At 50.7% G+C, this 19,548-nt stretch overlaps 2 protein-coding genes across 8 annotated transcripts in view; one reads left to right on the top strand and one right to left on the bottom strand.

The window, feature by feature from the left end:
* The window catches only part of PDILT (protein disulfide isomerase like, testis expressed), a 123,327-nt gene that overhangs the window by 26,980 nt on the left and 76,799 nt on the right, over positions 1-19,548 (bottom strand). For 2 of the 4 annotated variants that reach the window (XM_088801195.1, XM_088801193.1), the window contains 2 exons: positions 799-1,030; positions 70-284 (listed from right to left, as the gene is read on the bottom strand). In XM_088801195.1, the coding sequence (XP_088657321.1) occupies positions 70-274 (205 nt within the window). In that variant the 5' untranslated portion in view covers positions 275-284; positions 799-1,030. Of the gene's footprint in view, positions 1-69; positions 285-798; positions 1,031-3,655; positions 3,969-19,548 lie in introns of those variants that run through there. The other 2 variants (XM_088801194.1, XM_019751622.3) reach the window with 2 other exon arrangements.
* Positions 2,630-18,492, top strand: ACSM5 (acyl-CoA synthetase medium chain family member 5). 4 transcript variants are annotated; one of them, XM_019751614.3, is made up of 15 exons: positions 2,697-2,842; positions 3,192-3,253; positions 4,525-4,743; positions 7,986-8,196; positions 8,793-9,000; positions 10,630-10,773; positions 12,819-12,972; positions 13,145-13,224; positions 13,781-13,904; positions 14,478-14,558; positions 14,699-14,800; positions 15,486-15,613; positions 15,699-15,798; positions 17,059-17,178; positions 17,576-18,492. In XM_019751614.3, the coding sequence occupies exons 3-15, from the start codon at positions 4,540-4,542 to the stop codon at positions 17,690-17,692; spliced, it is 1,773 nt and encodes a 590-aa protein (XP_019607173.3). In that variant the 5' UTR covers positions 2,697-2,842; positions 3,192-3,253; positions 4,525-4,539; the 3' UTR covers positions 17,693-18,492. The 4 variants fall into 4 exon arrangements, with proteins under 4 accessions (XP_074179218.2, XP_019607172.3, XP_019607173.3 ...); XM_019751615.3 differs by having other exon boundaries at positions 2,732-2,842; positions 3,189-3,253; XM_019751613.3 differs by lacking the exon at positions 3,192-3,253 and having other exon boundaries at positions 2,656-2,842.

The following is a 19,548-nucleotide window of genomic DNA, read 5'->3' as shown; positions in this document are numbered from 1 at the left end:
TCCTCTGGCCCCAGGAGCAAGGACGGTCTTACCCCTCCCACCCCCACCCCGGGCCTGGGGGGCACTCACGGAAAAGCACCATGAGGAAGCGGGTCTGGTTCAGCATCTGGGTCAGGCCGGCGGGTGTCAGCACCATCAAGCTGCGCTCCTCCACGATGTGCAAGGGCGGGGACATGTCGATGCTCACATCCTCCTGGTCGTCGTCCCCTGGCGAGCCCCGGGCAGCGGACACACACGAGGCCACCAGCAGCAGCGATATCCAGAGCAGCCCCATGGCTGTCGTCCTGCAGGGTCGGGAGGAGGTACAGGAGCCCTTATCAGCCCAGGTGGCTGGCGGCCCACGTCATCACTCCCTCCCCTTCGTCCCCGCCCGCCCGCCAGTCTGTGTATGGAGAACGAGGCCTGAGCACGGCCCACTGTCCCCCTCGCAGTGCCCACAGCTCGGCAGCGGCCCCGGAGGAGAGGCAAAGCGGCAGGTTAAGCTCAGGGCCCTTGTAAAGGGCGCAGGGGTAGCTCAGAGAGCAGGGCCCCCCAGGAGCAGCAGAAAGCCCAGTGCCGTGCCCCCCCTGAGCCCACTGGCTCCCCAGATACAGGCGACAGCCTGGACTTCACAAGTGGCATCTGGCATGGGGGGCAGACTTGGGCTGAGCCTTTAACCTGGGGGATCTGACGCTGTCTCCAGTGGACAGTGTCCGGACTGAGCTGACGTCTGGGGCACCCAGCTGGCGTAATCAGCGGGGCAGAAGGACGGTGGCCGGGGCAGGGCCCTTTAATGTCAGTTTTCACCCCAGCTCGTACCTGCAGGAAGTCCGGTTACTCTCAGGCCCGCTGGGGCCAAGCTGGGTCAGGACAGACAACTCTGAGGCGCTCGAGATGGGGAGTCGTGGTCCCAAGGGCAGGCCTGGCTTCTGTCGGTGATCAGAGCAGGACCCACGGGCAGCTGGGAAGTAGCTTCTTGAACACGCTGAGGCCACAGCAGCCTCTGTAGCAAAATTCTGAGTGTTGGGGTTCTGGAGGACCAGAGCGGGGCCTGGAGAAGAATGAGGGATTGTTGAGTAAGAGGGGGCCCTGCCCCACCCTTGCTGAGAGGGGCTTGGACAGGAGGGGGCGGCTAGAGGTCACAGGAAGGGCCAGAAACAAAACACTACGGGGAGCTGGGTGTGGCACAGAAGGTTCCTGAACTCGGTGCCTACAGATCGGCACTGGAACCCCAGCCTTGTCCCTAAGCAGCTGTGTGGTCTTAGGCACGTCATGTGGGGGTTCTGAGGCTCAGTTTCCTCACCCGTAAAAAGATGTGCAAATCCCAGGGGTGTTGTAAGCATTAGACAAGATGAAATGGGCCAGGTGAACGGGACGCTACCTGGACGCCCAGGAGCCCTGCCCGGGCCATCCCCCCTGGCGCCCTCTCCGCCTCACTCTTCTCCGGCCTCACTGGCCTTGCCCTTCCTCCAATGTGACAGTGACACTTGCAGGTCTCTGCCTGGCGGCCCTTTGCCCAGGTGTCCTGCTTCACTCTCACCTCCTTCAAATCTTTGCCCAGATGTACATATGGTGGGGAGAGGTGACAGACAGCAGACAAAGTGAGTGAGTAGAAAATGCTAGAGGGTAACCACGGGAGGCGCTGGACGCGTTAATTTGCTTGGTGGGGGGATCGTTTACGCAGACTGCGAGGATATCGAGTCGTCACATTTACCCTTCAGTAAAGCTGGAAACAATACATACATACATACATACATACATACATATATATATATATATATATATATATATTTTTTTTTTTTTTTAAATACACTGAATGTTAGAAAGTGACAAAAGCTAAGGAGGAAAATCAAGCAGAGCATGGAGATGGGAAGTATCAGATGGGAGCGGGTTCCAATTTGGGGGAGGAGGGTCACTAAGGGTCGCTGGGCCGACACCTGTGGGTGGCAAGACAGTGACCCATGCCAGAGAACGTTCTGGCAGAACACCTAGCAAACATGAAGACACCTCGCGGTGCTGGCCGGGCACAGCTTGCAGGGGCCTGGAAGCGACTGTAAATATTCAGGAACTCTGCAAGCCGGTTGTGAAAACTCGGGTGTTTTGAAACTGGCCATGGTGGAAATATTTAACCACAGACACTGGCAAACACTAGGGGTCAAGACGTTTGCTGCTGTGCTCAGAGCCAGCCAGAGTTTCAAAGAACAGATGGCGGACAGAGCAGCGCGGCTTCTCATATAGTTGTTGTACTATTGTCATTATTGTTACTGCTGTCATTATTTGTAGTAAATGTACAGAGCTGGGCAGCCGTGACCACAGCTCAAACGCAGAACAACCACTCCATCACCTCACAGAGATCCCATGTGCCCATCTGCAGTCATTTCCTATCCACACACCCAGCTCCCAGCTGCCACTAATCCACTAGAGGGTTTGGAGCAGGAAAGGGGCCGTGTTTGACTTGTATTATTGTCACTATTGAATCCCTCCTGTTAAACCACATCAAAGTTTCTGCTCTTTTATCAGATTAGGTCGTGACCTGACTTTTCAGGGAAATCATCCACCACAACCAGGGCACCCTCCAGAAACTGGGGCTGGACTTTACAATCTCCCAGCCACTGAGCTGTGAGAAGCGCTCGACACGGCCGCTCTCACTGGCTCCAAGTGTGCTGGCCAGATGAAGCCACCCTGGCCCCTGCCAGTTTGGGGCTCTGACCTCTTTTGGCTGCATCTGGGGACAAAGGTCCCTGTGGGAAGCTCAGTCAGCAGGCTGGCCACACCAGTGTCCCATGAGCTCGAATGCCACAGGCACCGGGGCCAGCGTTCCACGGAAACAGAAGAGAAGCCATTTCCTGGGTTCACGAACCAGGTACTGTGGGGAGACCTCTTTCCGTGACAGGCAAGGAGTGGCCTTGGGCCCTGGGAAAGCAGCCTGGGGGATTCTCACGACCAGCTGTCCAGGAGCCCGAGGAATCCAGAGGGGGGGAGCCTGGGGGATTCTCACGACCAGCTGTCCAGGGGCCCAAGGAATCCAGGGGTGGGAGGCAGAGGAGCAGACTTGGGGCAGAGGAGAGGCGGTCAGGGCGGGGGGCTCTGAGGCCGCAGAAACAGGGCTGGGGGCCACAGCCACAGCTGAGGTTGGGCCTGCCTGGGCGGGGCGCCCTGGAAGTCACCTGTCTCCTCCAAGCCTCACTTTCTATTTCTGTGACATGGAGAAGATGACACATCATAGAGTTGCCGTAAGGACTTAAGGAAATAATACTGAGAAAGCACTTTCCAGGTAAGCCTTCAGTGGATGACAATTACTGGCTTTCTTATTGGGACACGTTATTGTTTTAGTCCATTTGGGTTGCTAAACCCGAAGTACCACAGACTGGGTGGTCCATACAACCCTGATTTCTCACAGTTTGGGAGGCTGGAAGTCCAAGATCAGGGCACCGTGGGCAGACGTGGTGTCTGGTGAGGACCCACTTCCTGCTCCATAAACAACTATCGTTTTGCTGTGTCCTCACGGGGCAGAAGAGACAAGGGAGCTTTCCGAGGTCCCTTTTATAAGGCCTCTGCCCTCATGACCTCATCACCTCCCCAAGTCCCTACCTCCTGATACCATCACACTGGGGGTGAGGCCTGCACCCATGCATTTTGGAGGAACAGACATTCAGCCCCTGGCGGTTCCCATTACCGTATTGGGTTCCTGTTAGTATCACCAGCTTGGTGGGGGTGAACTAAAACTGGGGACACAGCCACGAGGCCACTGCTCCAACTCCTGGGCACACAGCCCACCTGGCTCCTGCTGAAGGGCAGAGTCTCGCTCCACGGCCCCAGGGCGGCGCCGGAGGCCCTGCCGTTGTCACCGGCTCCCGGGTGACGCTGATGTTACTGGTGCACAGACTGCACTGTGAGTCACAAAGCACCAGGGCTGCGTGGCCGGTGCAGTGGCCACCGGGAGCTCTTGGCCTTGGTACGTGGCTCGTCCACACTGAGAGGTGCTGCTAAGTATAAAATACACCTTGGATGTTGAGGACTCAGTACCAAAAAATAAAAAATATAAATAAAAAAGAACATAAAATGTCTCTTTAAGAATTTCTTTTTTACATCGATTCCATGTTGAAATTATAGGATAGAGCCGGTTACATAACGTGTGTTATTATTGCCGATTTCACCTGTTTCTCTTTACTTTTTGAATGACGCTGCGAGAAAGCTGAGCAGGACACGGGTAGCTCCCATTATATTTCTGTTGGCCAGCGGTGCCCTCGAGTTTTCCTCAGCTTTACCAGGCCAGTTCGGGAATCACCAAAGGCTTTTTCCCTTGGAAGGGCCGAGCCTGGGTGCTGGCCCCTGACCCACGGAGACCCATGGGCAGGGCGAGGCGGAGGGGGTGGGCCTCAGGCTCAGAGAGGAGGCGTGACCCAAACCACCCGGAGGAACTAAGACCGAAGCCCAGGAGCATCCACGAGTGCATGTGTACGACAGTCCCCATCAGGGCCGACCACGTCCCTCCCCAAATCCCAGAATTCGGGACAATGCTCTCTCTCCTCTCTTTGGTGACAGGCAGGGGACAGCAGCATGAGGCTGTGGCTGAGAGGCCTGGTCCGCCCGGCGCTGACGTGTGCCCGGGGACTCAGCAGGTCTCCTGGGCAGTCACCACCTCTACCCGTCCCTCAGAAGATGGTGGCCGCCTGGGAAGCCATCTGTCTGGGGACGAGGCCGGTGCCCGAGTACTTCAACTTTGCCCAGGACGTGCTGGACGCGTGGAGTCAGCTGGAAAAGGTAACGTCCACTGCATCCTAGCATCCGTTTGGGACATCACAGGCTGCCCTCGGTTACCCCAGGGAGGCCGGAGGCTACAGGACATGTCGATGTGGACATTTTGACCGGACAATTCAGGGAGCCCTACAATGTGGGGGGAAATGCTGACCAAGTGTGTGAGCCCTAGAATCCCTTGGCCAGTCCCGGCTGTCTCATTCCTGGGACCAGATCCCACAGTGAGACAGTTACACCCCTCATACTGATACTGATCGAGTGAAGGAGAAAGTTCTTTTTTATTGTTGTTTTGCTGCAACTCTGCTGTTACTCCCTCTGTCCTCGTCACGGACTTCTCTTCTAAATAAGGAAAGAGCAGGGCTCAAGCTCAGAGCTTTCCACAGACCACAGCAGATACACACACAGCAGCGTGTGTGTCTGTGTGTATCCTGCTTTCTTTTCCTTCCCTTACGGGTCCTTTATGTCTCTCTCTCTGTTTTACAACCATCTTTTACTTATGTTAATGATGCCGACGTTTTCTAAATAGTCGGGGAATATAAACTTTATTTCAAAATAAAGTATTTATGTTCATTTTAAGAAGAGCTTGTTGAAAGAAAAGTTATGAGGAAAGTAACGCTGTGAGCAGGCACGGTAAAATTAGTGGAGAATGACCGAGACATAAACGCAGGCATTGCAGTCAGACGGGCGTGGGTCATCCCACCGCAAGTGTGACCTTGAACAAGTGCCCTAAGCTCCTTGGAGCTCAGTGTTCTCATCTGCAAAATGGGAGTTGTACCACATGCCCCCCGGAGTGGTTGTGAGAATTAAATGAGGAGAGTCTACAAGAGATGGCGCCAGCATGTTCCCTTATTTCTACGCTCTTCATGCCAAACCAGGGTCATCTTTGGGAGATTTCTCCTGATAAAAACAAACTGGGTTAAGTCAGCAGCAAAAATGGTGGGAAAAGGGACTCTCAAAAACTCTCTCCTCCATAAAAGCAACAACAACAGCAGAGAAAACCTTAGGAAAATGGTTAGAATCAACATTTTTCAGAACTCTGGAAACTAATCAAAAGCTGGAGTAACATAGGGAATGTTTATTAAAAAAAAACACTTGTTAAAGATTCGGATGAATCTTTAAAGAAAACCCCCTGACATATTGCCTCATTATGCAAAAATAACATATTTTAATGACTATTTTTACAAAAGCTTAAAACATATCCAATGAAGTTCCACTTTCAGGGACCAAGGACTGCCAGGAAATATTAGCCTTTATATTATACATAGACGCTTAACTGCTTCTAAATGGGTAAGTTGAACTGTATTTTTGAAAACTTGATTGCCATTAAAGCAGAAATTATAAGGTTGCAAAAATAATGACAACACATCTCAAATTGATCTATAGACTCAGTGCAATCTTTATCAAAATCCCAGCAGACTTCTTTGCAGAAATAGACAAGCTTGTCCAAAAATTCATAGGGAAGTGGAAGGGACTCATAATAGCCAAAACCATCTTGGAAAAGAAACACAAAACTGGAGAAATCACACCTTCCTATTTCAAAACCTACTGCCAAGTGATAGTAAGCAAGTAATTAAAAACAAAGAAAGACAGTGGCGCTGGCATAAGGACAGACATGGATGAATGGGATAGAATGAAGAATCCAGAAATAAACCGATAAATCTATGGCCAATCAGTTTTCAACAAAGGTGCCAAAGACAGTCCATGGGGAAAGAATTGTCTTTCCAACCAAAGGTGCTGGCACAACTGGGTATTCACAGGTGAAAGAATGACTCTGGTCCCTGCCTCACACCGCATACAAAAATCAGCTCAAAATGGATCAAAGACCTAAATGAAGGAACAAAAATCATAATATAGGTGTATGTCCTGGATTAGGCTATGATTGCTAATGCACAAGCAACAGAAGAAAGAAAAAACAAAAACAGAGAAACTGGACTTCATGAAAATTGATTGCATTTGTATATCAATGTGAAAGACAGCCCAGAGAACGGGAGAAAATATTCACAAATCACGTAGCTGTTAAGCATCTAGTACCCACAGGTATTTCAAGAACTCAAACACAACAATAAAAAGACAAATAACCCAATTAGAACATGGGATAAGAATCTGAATAGACATTTTTCTAAGGAACATAAACGGCCAATTAACACATAGGAAGACACTCAACATCTTTACTCACTAGGGAAATGCAATCCCAACTACAGTGAGATATGACTTCACACAGAGTAACCTGGCTAAACACAAAAACAAAATAAACAGAAAAGTACACTATTGAGTGTCAGCAGAGATGTAGGGAAATTAGAACACTCATACATTGCGGGTAGGAATGTAAAATGGTGCCGGCGCCGTAGAAAAGATCTTGGCAGTTCTGCAGAAAGTTACACGTACAGTTATCACATGACCTTGCAATTCCACTCCTGGGTGTGTATCCAAGAGAACAGACAACATCCATTTACACAAAAACGTGTATACACGTGTTCATAGCAACATTATTCGTAACAGCCCAACACGTGGAAGCAACACGAACGCCTGTCGGCTGAGGAATGGATGTGAACACATGTGGTCCATTCACACGATGGAATATTTATTCAGCCATTAAAAGGAATGCAGCACTGACACACGCTATCACACAGATAAACCTTGAAAACAGTATGCGGGGTGAAAGAAACCAGACACGAAAGGCCACGTATTGGCCTTCACATGAGATGTGCGAGGTAGGCAAATCCATAGGGACAGAAAGGAACTTAGTGGTTGCCGGGGGCTGGGGAAGCAGAGGCTAGAGACTGACTGCTAAATCTGTACAGTCGTTCTTTTTAGGATCATGCAAATGTTCTGGAATTAGATAAATGGTGATGGTTACCCAACTTTGTGAACAAGCTAAAAACCACTGAATTGTGCGCTTAAAAATGGTGAATTTTATGAAGACCTGTACCTCAGTAAAAAGGGGAAGAGACAGGACAGTGCAAATCCATTAAAACGGTGGCATGGGAAAAAAGAGTGTACTTATTGTGTTTGCCTAAAGAAACACTGGGAAAATAGGCAAGAAAGTAAAAGTACTATTCACCGAGGGAGCTGAAGTGGGGAAAGGGTGAAAACAAGGCCAGTCAGTGCGTATTTTTTCATATTGCTTTGGTTTTTGAACCCTGTGACTGTCATGACTCTGATAAAAGCTTAAGTTAAAAACAACAACGCGCCAACAAACATCCTCACCACGTGGTTTCTGTTTCTTTCCTGCCTGCTTTCCTGTCTAGGCTGGGCACCGGCCCCCGAACCCCGCGTTCTGGTGGGTCAGTGGCGACGGAGCCGAGGTCAAGTGGAGCTTTGAAGAGCTGGGGACGCTGTCCAGGAAGGCAGCTAACGTGCTGGGGGGCGCGTGCGGCCTGCAGCCTGGGGACAGAATGCTGCTGGTCCTCCCGAGGGTCCCGGAGTGGTGGCTGACCAGCGTGGCCTGCATGCGGGCAGGTCAGTGAGCAGGGCGGAGGCAACCCGGTGGCGCCCACACAAGCTGCCAGGCTGTGGTGTCCGCGAGGCTTGGGAGATGGAGCGAGCGGAGCTCTGTGTGCAGTTGTGTTGCCTTCCCTTTGCCCCAAATCACAAAGTGGATTGTGTCCCGGGGTCCGACAATGACGTAAGCGATGAAAGCAGGCCAGTGGCAGGCAGTAGGGAGCGCTGAGGACGGCGGTTACCTGGAGGTCATGTGCCTCATTCCACCGGGGCAGCTGCTTCTCAACCCCAACCACGTTTCCCCGTGGGAACGAGGGCCAGTGTCTCCAGAACTTCTGACTTTGTCATAGAAAATTCTGGGTTTCTATTCAAAAAACTCAGTCTTTGAATGTTGACGATTAAATACATTTTTTAAATGCTGAGTTGGACAAAGCAAACGTATTTTCTGCTGGTTGTGGTTTGGGAGCTTCCAGCGTGTAGAGAACAAGGCAGGGATGGGTGAGAGACCTTGCTTTCCCTCTGAGACTTCATGGCTCTTTGATAGGGATTTCTGGCCTGGACCTCGTCACAGGGGTCTGCCCCTGATGTCTAGTCATTTCTCTGTGTGCTCGCAGGGGTCGTCATGATTCCGGGCACCTCTCAGCTGACAGAGAAGGACCTCAAGTACCGACTGCAGGAGTCCAGGGCCAAGTCCATTATCACCAGTGGCTCCCTGGCTCCGAGGGTGGACGCCATTAGCGCCGACTGCCCTTCCCTGCAGACCAAGCTGCTGGTGTCCGATGGCAGTCGGCCAGGCTGGATGAACTTCAGGGAACTCCTCTGGTAAGTTGGGGCTCTCCCGATAAAGCATAAAAACGAGGCCGCGGCGTTTATTTCCCCTTGAAATGACAGAACTGACTGCACGCCAAGGGAGCGAATCGGAGAGGGACGCTCACTGTGGAAGCCAGAGGGACCTGACCACCTAAGATCTTTCAAAGTCACTCACTCAGTCAGTACCGGAACTGTCACTCACTTTTCTGTGTATTTGCCTCTATTATGGTGAGAGTGGTTTGGGACAACTCTAAGAAAGGCACTGACTCCCAACTTCACAGATGAGGAAAGTGAGACTTGGAAACGTGAAGTGACTCGCTCGAGATGCTAACACGTAGTCAGGTCAGAGTTGGGATAGAACCAAAGCCATTTGCTTTCGAACAAGGTCCTGGTGGAAACCTATCTTGGCATTTGAGACTGAGGTGATCCGAGGCCGGAAGCAGCAAGAGGCACCCCCGTCAGGGGCTGCACCGTTAAGTAACGAATGCCCATCCCGTAGGACGCCTGCATCAGACTCACCTGCGCGCTGTTTTACTTTATTTTGTGACTCCTATCGGCATTTGTCTCTCGTCCCTAGCTTTATTTAAAAGAGAACTTTGTGCCACATTTACTTAAACGTGCTATCATTTTTAGGATTATAAGTACGCATCATAAATAACGCATCCCGTATTTTCCAAAATACTCTATTTCCAACCTATTATGTTTTTCTCTAATATATTTTCATTACATTTCAATATAATGATTAGCAGCAGAAACCTGAACAGAAAATACTCAGCATGTGTAAGTATTAAGCACAAAATGTATATCTAAAAGTGTGAGGACCTGGGAAATACGTCTAGATGGTTCCTGCCTGCACTGGAATGTAAACTTTCAACCATAAAATGATAGGAAGTTATCTTTTAAATTATTAATTTATTTATGTGTGCTGTGTTAAAGACAGATTCCAGGGCCCCACGTCTGACCTACTTAACCAGACATAGCTGAGCAAGGGCCCCAGGAATCGTATTTTAAGAGATCTGCCCAGGCGGTTTTGATGAGCTGCCAGCTGGGTCTAGAGCAGTGGCTTTCCGTTTTGGCTGTCATTAGAATTACCTGAGGAGCTTTAAAAGAAAAAAGAAAGTATCACCACTGCCCAGACCCAACGTGAAAGATTCTGATTTCATTTTCTCTAGGCTGGGGACTTGGGCAGGGGCATTTCTTTGAAAAACTGACCCAAAGGTACAGCCAGAGTTGAGAGCCAGGGGGTGAGACGATTCAGCAGATCGCAGAATTTTAGGAATGACCCAGATCTCAAAACTCCAAGTTTAGGAAACCCGGTGAGTGAGCAGGAATTGAGGGTGGGGTGCAGCTGTGCTGAAATGAAGCCTGGACGTGGATGTGTGTGCGCTCCCCCGGGAAGGGCTCGTGCCCTGGGCGCCTTTGAGTGAGTCTGTTGGCCATGTCTGAGACTCCTGCATGGGGTTATACTGATGACACCTACAGGGCAGTGACCGTAGAAGTCAGAGCCAGAGCCAGCTAGGGCGCCCAGCACACGGCCTCACACGCAGTGTGTAGGGAAACGTGACTAGCGCCGCTATAATACCTTTGTAGCCCCGACTCTTCCTACTACCAGTAACCACCTAGTGGTTTTGTATTTTCCAGGGAGGCGTCTGCAGAACACAGCTGTGTGAGGACCAAGAGTCGGGACCCGATGTCCATCTTCTTCACAAGTGGCACTACGGGGTCCCCCAAGATGGTTGAGCACTCCCATGCCAGCTACGGACTGGGTTTTGTGGCCTGTTCAAGGTACCGGGGGATCGCGCGTCTGGCGGGTCCCAGAAACAGAAAGTAGGGGAGTGAGCTGGAGGAAAGTGGCAGGAGTAGGGGTCAGAGCGCTAACAAGGGGACAAATCAGGTAGGCTCTGAAGGCTCTGGGGCTTTACTCTGAGTAAGGTGAGAAGCCATCAGAGGTGTTTTTAAAAATCGGGGTAACAGATATGTAACGTAAAATTTACCGTTGTAAATTCTCAAGTGTGCAGTTCAGTGGTGTTAAATACATTCATCGTCCCCACCACCCATCTTCAGAACCTTTCGTATCACAAGTCTGAAATTCTGTCCTTGGGACACAGTACGGCGCCATTCCCCACCCCCAGCCCGCCAGGCCCTGACAACCGCTGTCTCCGTTCTGTCTACGAATTTGACTCCTCTGGGAACCTTGTGTAATTGGGATCACACAATATTGGTCTTCTTGTGACCGGTTTATTTCGCTTAGTGTAACGTCCTCCAGTTTCATCCATGTGTGGTCTGTGTCAGAACTGCCTTCTTTTTCAAGGCTGAATACTATTCCATTCCATGCACATGCCAGTTTTATTTATCTGTGGACACGGGTCGCTTCCGCCTTTTGGCTGCTGTGAATGCTGCTGCTGCTGCTGGGAACTGAGCGTCCAAACACCAGTTTGCGTCCCTGCTTTTAATTCTTTTGGGTGTATGCCCAGAAGGGGAATTGCCGGGTCATAGGCTAATTCTATGCTTAATTCTTTTTGAGGGACATTGCAGTATTTTGAGCAGGGGAGGGACATGAGCTGATTTGTTTTTTCAAAGGATCACTGAGGATATTGGGTTGAGGATAAACTATAGGGGACAAGGGATGGAGCAGAGGTCCCCCTAAGAGGCCAGTGCTTTAAGAGGCAAGGGGAGAGGCTCGCCCGGTAGCCAGCAGGGGAAAGAGCAAGAGAGGGTGAGATTCCGAATGCATTTTGAATGTCGACCTCATAAGATTTGCTGACAGATTTGATAGGAGGTGAGAGAGAAAGTCAAGGGTGACCCCAAGTTTGATGGCCTGAACAACCAGAAACATTCACTGACAGGGTGACCGTGGGATGAACTGTCCGGCGGGAGGAAAATGAGGCGCTTTTGGGGGGCATTGCAAGTTTCAGATGCTTATTAGCCATCTCCCTACCCCAAGTCCAAAGTGGAGGTGTGGAGTAGGTGGTTGGAGATACCTGTCTAGAGTTCACGAGAAAGGTTTGTGCTGGTCTCGTCAGCATGGAGATGGCACCAAAGGCCATGGGATTGGATGAGATCAGCAAAGAGGAACATGAGTTGAAAAGAGGTTCAGAGCCACGCCCCTGAGGCATTTCTGCAGTAAAGGGGGAGCGGCCAGTGCGTAGGGCGCGGACCAGGGGAGCGTGTGTCTTATGTGGGGACATGACCACTTTTCTACTTTCCATGCTTGCAGGCCCTGTGCCATGCTCCCTTCTCTGCCGCACCTATGTAATCCCCACGCATTGTTTACCTCTAGCTCAGGTGTCACCTCCTCTATGGAAGGATTTCCCAGACCCACCTCCATCCTTTCTCTGGGTTAGGTGCCCATCTCTCTGTAACGGCATAAGGAAGCCCTGTGTTTAACTCCTATGAAAAAGCATGCTCTCCAGGGCCTTCGTAGAAACACCTGCTTCCTAGAAAGACGCATCATTCATTCCTATACCCTCACGCTGAGTCCAGAATACGTGCTGAATAAACGTTGGATGAATCAATAACGAGCCCTTATCACACGGTATTGGGATCATTTGTTCCCTTGTCTACAACCCCAGTGGACTGACTACAACCTACTTGAAGGCATGGAATCTGTCTTTGGAATTCTGTGTCACTAGCCTACAGCACAGGGATATAGAAGGTGCTCGATAAATGCTTGCTGAGATAAAGGTAGATTTCTGGTTCTTTGATCTGCAGACGTGACTACCCAGTGTGGGCAAGGCTGCAAAAGAAGGCAACACGGAGAACGGAATCCTTTTTAAAGGGTTGCTAGAAGCACCTGCTGAGGGTTCAGACTTTTCTCTAATCGTTGGCAGGCAATTCATGGCCTTGACAGAATCGGACATCTTCTGGAACACGACTGACACTGGCTGGGTGAAAGCAGCCTGGACCCTCTTCTCTGCCTGGCACAATGGCTCTTGCGTTTTTGTGCATGAGCTGCCCCAAGTTGAGGCCAAGGTCATCCTGAATGTAAGAGTTTTGCCAAACACCTCTGACGGGTCGGGTGTAAACGAGAGGAGTGGGATACAGGTTTTGAGTTTGCGGGAGAAAAGGCCTGCGTCCGTGGCCAATTCGCCTGCTCCATCTCCACGAAGCCCCACCCCAGTACCTCTAAGATCTTCCACCCTTTGTTTTGGTTCAGACTCTCTCCAGGTTCCCGATCACCACCTACTGCTCCGTCCCCACGATCTACCGGCTGCTTGTACAGGAGGATCTGACTAGGTACCGCCCACCTGTTTGGTGTTTCGGGGACCTAAGTGTGTGAATATACAGCAACAAGTACCCACATGCACATCCACCCTCTCATTTCATCTCTCCCTCTCTCTTTCTCTCTCTCTCTCACACACACACACACACACACACTCAAGCATACACACCATATCCTTTGCAGACGCCCCTCAAGAATGAACTTCTGGCCCCAGGAGTTTGCACCCAGATGGAACCAAATAGATTTAAAACAGTCTGAAACTTCTACACCTGAGCTGGGCTGTCTTTCCACCACACACCCACAGGCCGTTCCCGTGGCAATATCTACTTCTGTGAGATTAGAGAAAGTGTTGATTTTATTCCAAACTCAGATAGGATTGATTTGTTTAGAAAGCTTATCTGTCCATGGGCAACCTGCCTGCAAAGAGGAGGGGGCACTTGGAACAGACTAGAAAGCCTGGGAGATGGCACTCTAGCGTCTTTCGGTGCCTGGACTCAGGCAGCAGGGCTGGAGGAAGAGGTGGGGATGGGGGACCCCACACAGGTGGCCTTGTTTTCCCCGATGAGAAAGGTACCAGTTTCAGAGCCTGAGGCACTGCGTGACTGGAGGAGAAGCCCTCAATCCCGACGTGAGCGAGAAGTGGAAGAAGCAGACAGGCCTGGAGGTGCATGAAGGCTATGGCCAGTCTGAAACGGTGCGTGCGGCTCACCTCCCTCTGCGCCCTCAGCCAGGAGTGGGGACTCGTCCTCACAGCCTCCTGCCTTTCCGGCTGCCATCTCTGTGACACCTGTCAGGGACCGCCCTGCCCCACAGGAAGGACACCCTGATAACAAAACTCCACCAGCTTTTCTTCCCTTTCGGGTTCAAGGTATAATCATTTCACCCTGGCTGCATGGTCAGTAAACCAACTCCCACGGCCAAGGGTGGCGTCTGTCTCCACCAGGAGAGCCAACGTCTGCCCCTGGTCACAGCCCATGATCTTAACCAGTGTCCTCTACAGCCATCTGAGCAGACATGCGGCCATCAGCTGCGTCTGCTGACGCAGGGACACATTTGTGCTTTATGTCTGCGTGCCCACCAGAGTGCTCAGGAAATGTTCGGTCACTGTGGAAAGGAGAGAGGAAAGAAGAAGAGGAGTGGGGAGGAAGCAAGAGGGCGGGAGAGAAGAAAGGAGGGGGGCGAAGGAGCTGGAAGGCACAGTGAGAGGAAGGCAAGGGCCAGGAAAGACAAGGCTCCTGCCGACTTATCCGTCCTGGTTTCTTGCCAGGTCCTAATCTGCGCCAATCTGAAAGGTACCACCATCAAGCCAGGCTCCATGGGGAAAGCCTGCGCACCGTACGACGTGCAGGTAGGTGGCCTCTCCCAGACGTCGGTGAGGAGGACAAAACCCACGTCCAGGTGCACAAGAGCAGGCACGGCTGGCGGGTCAGCCTGGCGGGTGGCCTGGCTGCGCCCACATCCACACACCGCCCTGCCCTTCCCCACCAGATTGTGGACGACGAGGGAAACATCCTGCCTCCGGGAGAAGAGGGGAACGTGGCTGTCCGCGTCAGACCCGAGCGGCCCTTCTGCTTCTTTCGTTGCTATTTGGTGAGTGGCAGGAAGGGCCCTTTCACAGTGATTGTTCTGTGCCAAGCGTGGTGCCACACGCTTTGCAAACGCCTGTCCCCTTAAACCCGTCAATACCTGTGTGAGAGGTCGGCTGAAACCATTGTTGATACAGTGCCATTATCGATAAGGAAGCTAGAAAGATGGAGCGACGTATCCGATGTCAATCAACTAGCATGTACAGGACGCAGGGCCTAAAGGTGGGTGTGTCTGAGCGTGCAAACGGATGACGTCATCTTAATGACGGTTCCTGCATCTGGCATTTCTTTCTCTTGCTGACTAGTAGCTTTGTCTTTAAAACTTTGGGGATCAGAGTTTGATTTTTTTTTTCCCTTTCCCCTACCCTTGCATTTTGACCAGAGCCCCCGATTCTCTACCTGACCACAGAGTTTCAGTACATTCCCTTGGGTGAGAAAACAGAGCCGGTGGCTTTGTGCCCAGCTGCCTCCTTCCTCCGACCCGTCTAAGGACGGTTGCGGGTTGCCATCCTTGGTCATTTTCTGCCATTAAGAGGGAAAACCCAGCAGCTCACGGTTCCTTGTCCAGTGGGAAACTCTGGCCAGCTTGGTCTTTGGGAATGGCGAGACGTCCCGCTGAGGGCAGCTCGGGCTCAGCTGGCCTGAGTCACTGCCCAGATGGGCCTACCCGGGTTTTCTTTGTCTTTCAGGACAATCCTAAGAAGACAGCCGAGTCAGAACGGGGGGACTTTTACATCACGGGGGACCGAGCCCACAAGGACACGGAGGGCTACTTCTGGTTCCTGGGAAGAAATGACGACGTGATCAATTCCTCAAGGTCAAGCTGTCTGCTCTCTCCTCCTCCCTCCGGAGCATCCTGGGAGAGGGGACGTGTCTTGGAAGACTTTGTTTTGCTCTTCCAGCTACCGGATCGGGCCCGTTGAAGTGGAAAGCGCCCTTGCCGAACACCCAGCTGTGGTGGAGTCTGCCGTGGTCAGCAGCCCAGACCCCATCCGAGGGGAGGTAATAGTCCCGCCAAGAACACCGCCTCCAGTTTCTGTGCTTATTTGCACCCAGCAGAGCAAGCTGCAAGGCCCAAGTCCCTGCATATCTTACCCGGCTCCAGGTACCCCCGAGTCTGAAAGCCACCCTGAGACACACACACTCCTCCCGGTCAAGCACTGACCTCACGTCCTTAGAGACGTAAATACTCTCTAGAGGGACACCGTGAGAAGCTGTAAACACAAGGGGACACAGAACTGGGTCCAAACACCCTGACTCCCAAACGGGGAGATACTGGCGACAGGTGCAGAGGTTGTCGTCCATCCTCTCCAACAAAAGGTCCTTTTCTACTTGCAGATGAGGGTACAGCAAGCACGCCAGACGTGCTTGTTAATTTGAAGGATGACAGAATAAGTATTCAAAGCTGGCCAAATGTAATCGGCTGGCCTTTCCCAGGAGAAACGCCAATTCCTTCCCATGGATCCCAGAGGAGTCGACAGAATAGGAGGTTTAGCTCATTCATAGGCCTGTGCACTTTTTTTTTTTTAAGATCTTATTGGGGAAGGGGAACAGGACTTTATTGGGGAACAGTGTGTACTTCCAGGGCTTTTTTCCAAGTCAAGTTGCTGTCCTTTCAGTCTTAGCTGTGGAGGGCGCAGCTCAGCTCCAGGTCCAGTTGCCATTGCAGTGGAAAGTGGAAAATGTGTGCTGATCGGAAGTGCTCTGAGACCTGTTGTCTCAGAAAAAGACCCACTGGCCCCTGAAAGTGGTCTGCGTTTTCCCCCAGTCCAGTCTGTCCGAAACCACACCTAACTCCCATGTTTCCCTGAAAAGGAGACCGGGTCTTATATTAACTTTTGCTCCAAAAGACACATTAGGGCTTATGTTCAGGGGACGTCATCCTGAAAAATCATGCTAGGGCTTCTTTTCCGATTAGGGCTTATTTTCGGGGAAACATGGTACCTTCCTCGGCAGGGAAACCTGGGAGGGATGAGCCTGGAGGAGACGGTGGCGTTCCTCTCCCCAGAGTATTTGCGTCTTAAGAGAAGCACGTGGGTTCCTCATGGTGTCGTTTCGGGTCTGGAGAGTAATCTGGGAAATAGGGGGGAGTCCGACATCATCCCCCCAAGAACCAGCGCTCCCAATAGTTGATCGGGAAAGGCAGGCGACAGGAGAAAAACAAATGGTCGTTGGTGCTCCTTCTGCTGGCTGAACCCGAGGAACCGGGAGAGCCTTCTTGTCATACAAGGCCTGTTTCTGTTTTTGTCTTGGTTCCGGCAGGTGGTAAAGGCATTTATAGTCCTGTCTCCATCCTACTCCTCTCGTGATCCAGAGGAACTGACCCGCGAACTACAGGAGCACGTGAAGAGGGTGACCGCTCCGTACAAGTACCCCAGGAAGGTAAACGCCGGAGGTTCCAGGACATGATACTCTGGGACACCGCGGGGGGGGGGGGCACACGTAGGTCCAGGCACTGGGGAGACCGCAACACTCATTACCTTCCCTGCTGCTTCAGCCACGTCTCTGTTTCTTTACTGGGTCCTCCCCAAAGCACCTTTTGTTCCCACTCTAAGAGGTGACCATAAATCAGATTTTTAAAGGGGGGCGGGGTGCTGAAACCACCCCGTTGGAAGGGCCATGCACTCCGGGCCCTCTGTGTGTCATGACTGTTGCTTTGGGAGAAAACCATGAATCGTGGAGGCCTTCCGCGGGCGTGGCAGAGGGTAAGGGCTCTTTCAAGACAAAAGTCTTCCTGGGAAATGGTGACATCTAAATGTTTTTGTGTCACGGTCACTAGGTGGCCTTTGTTTCAGAACTGCCAAAGACAGTCTCGGGCAAGATCCAAAGGGCGCAACTGAGAAACCAAGAATGGAGAGAGAAGAGGCAACCCCAAAAGGGCCCCGCAGGCCTCTGAAGGTGCTGAGAGGAATTGATGGGATCGCGGGTTAGCCCCCACTTGGAGCATCACCCCTTCAGCCCTAAGGGGGCCCTGGAAAGAAGAAGCAGCAGAGTATCACGGACCCAGAAAGCATAGTCACGGCCCAGCCAGCGAGTGTGTGGTGGCCTGAACTTCCCCTCTGTTTGGAGGCGTCTTTAGCAGCTGACTGCTGTCCTACTAATACATCCTGAGAGCTGCAGCTGGCTTCCCGAAGGACGGGTCATGGGGCATTTGGGGTCTCAGTGGCAACCACTTGTGCCTTTTCATAAAGCCGTTTGGTGCTCATACCCAGGGCCACAAAAAGTGGGTCATACCCTTTAGCTCAGAAATTCCATCTTTGGGAATCATTACAAAAGAACGGACTTAAAAAATATTGACTGTAGCGTTATTTTTAACCATCCAAAAAATCAAAAATCAATGTCCAAACAATAAAGCAATAATTAATTAAATCATAGTAAATGCACTCCACGTATTCCACAAACATTAAAAACATGTTTTGGGGAAAACTTGAGCTCAATGAATTTCGATTCAGAATAAAAATAATATATGCATAGTGGAGAACCACAGCTTTGAAAGATAAAGGAAAAACTACAGATGAAAACAAGACTGGAAGAAATACATTACAATGTTAATAGTGATTTTCCTGGGTATCAAAAAGAATGGATGAGGTTTTTTTTCTTTCTTCTATATTTCTCTGTTTTCCAAGTTGCCTCAGTGAGTATATGTAACTATTTTAATGAAAAAATTATTTTAAAGGAACAATTCCCCAAACCACACTCTGTCTCACATCTACTTCTTCCTCCACACCAAATGCATTATCCCCAAATGCTAGTGTAGGACGTGGTACCCAGGACGGAGATAGGACCTAAAGCCACGTTCCAGGCCCAGAAACGGAAAGGGGTGGCTGGGCAGCTGAGACCAGCCACGTGCAGAAACAGCCGATGGAAACCAGAGGGACCACAGTGCCGCTTCCGTAATGGCCAGTACCTCCATTCCCACCAACAATACTTATTGAGCACTGACTCTGGAATGCTGGGCTCTGGGAATACAGCCAACCCAGCCTCTACCTGTCTTCATCTGCTCAGGCTGGAAAAAATGCTGAGCACATGGGAAGAGTGAACAGGCCACGAGAGAAAGGTGACACACGGAGAGGATGTGGTCTGAAGGAAACAACTCAGACTCCGTAGGGTCATCATGGTGGGGACACATTTGAGGTGGTTAACAGGTCTGTGGGGTGGGTTCTGAAGTGTTGGGGTGGAAAGAAAGAGAGCCAGGGGTAAAAGCTTTTAACAGGAGGAGTGTGTGAAGTCGGCTTCCTAAGAGGTGAAACATAAGTTTAGTTATTCTCCAGAAGAATAAAACAAATCCACAAGAGTCTCATCAAGACAGAAATCAAAAACCAAGAAAAACTAAGGGTGCTCTTGCCCAAGCAAATGTACTCACTGTCCCTGATTTGGGAGAAAAAGCCAGGACCTAAGTCACTGTGCTAGTGCGGCACCATGGACAGCGCCAAGTGTCTTTCCTCCTTAACTTACTCACTACCCTGTTTCCCCAGAAGTAAGACCCACCGGACCATCAGCTCAATGCGTCTTCTGGAGCAAACATCAATATAAGACCTGGTCTTATTTTAGTATAATATAAGGCCAGGTCTTTATAATATAGTATAGTATAGTATAATATAATCTAATATGGTATAATATAATATAACATAATACCTGGTCTTATTTTATTATAATATAAGACTAGGTCTATATAATATAGTATAATATAATATAATATAAGTATAATATAGTATACTATAGTATAATACAATACTGGGTCATATATTAGTT

The sequence above is a fragment of the Rhinolophus sinicus genome, chromosome 10, assembly GCF_057876585.1.
Source record: "Rhinolophus sinicus isolate RSI-liver-muscle chromosome 10, RSI-T2T, whole genome shotgun sequence".
Classification (NCBI taxonomy): domain Eukaryota; kingdom Metazoa; phylum Chordata; class Mammalia; order Chiroptera; family Rhinolophidae; genus Rhinolophus; species Rhinolophus sinicus.
This window is presented reverse-complemented; position numbering and strand designations above follow the sequence as displayed.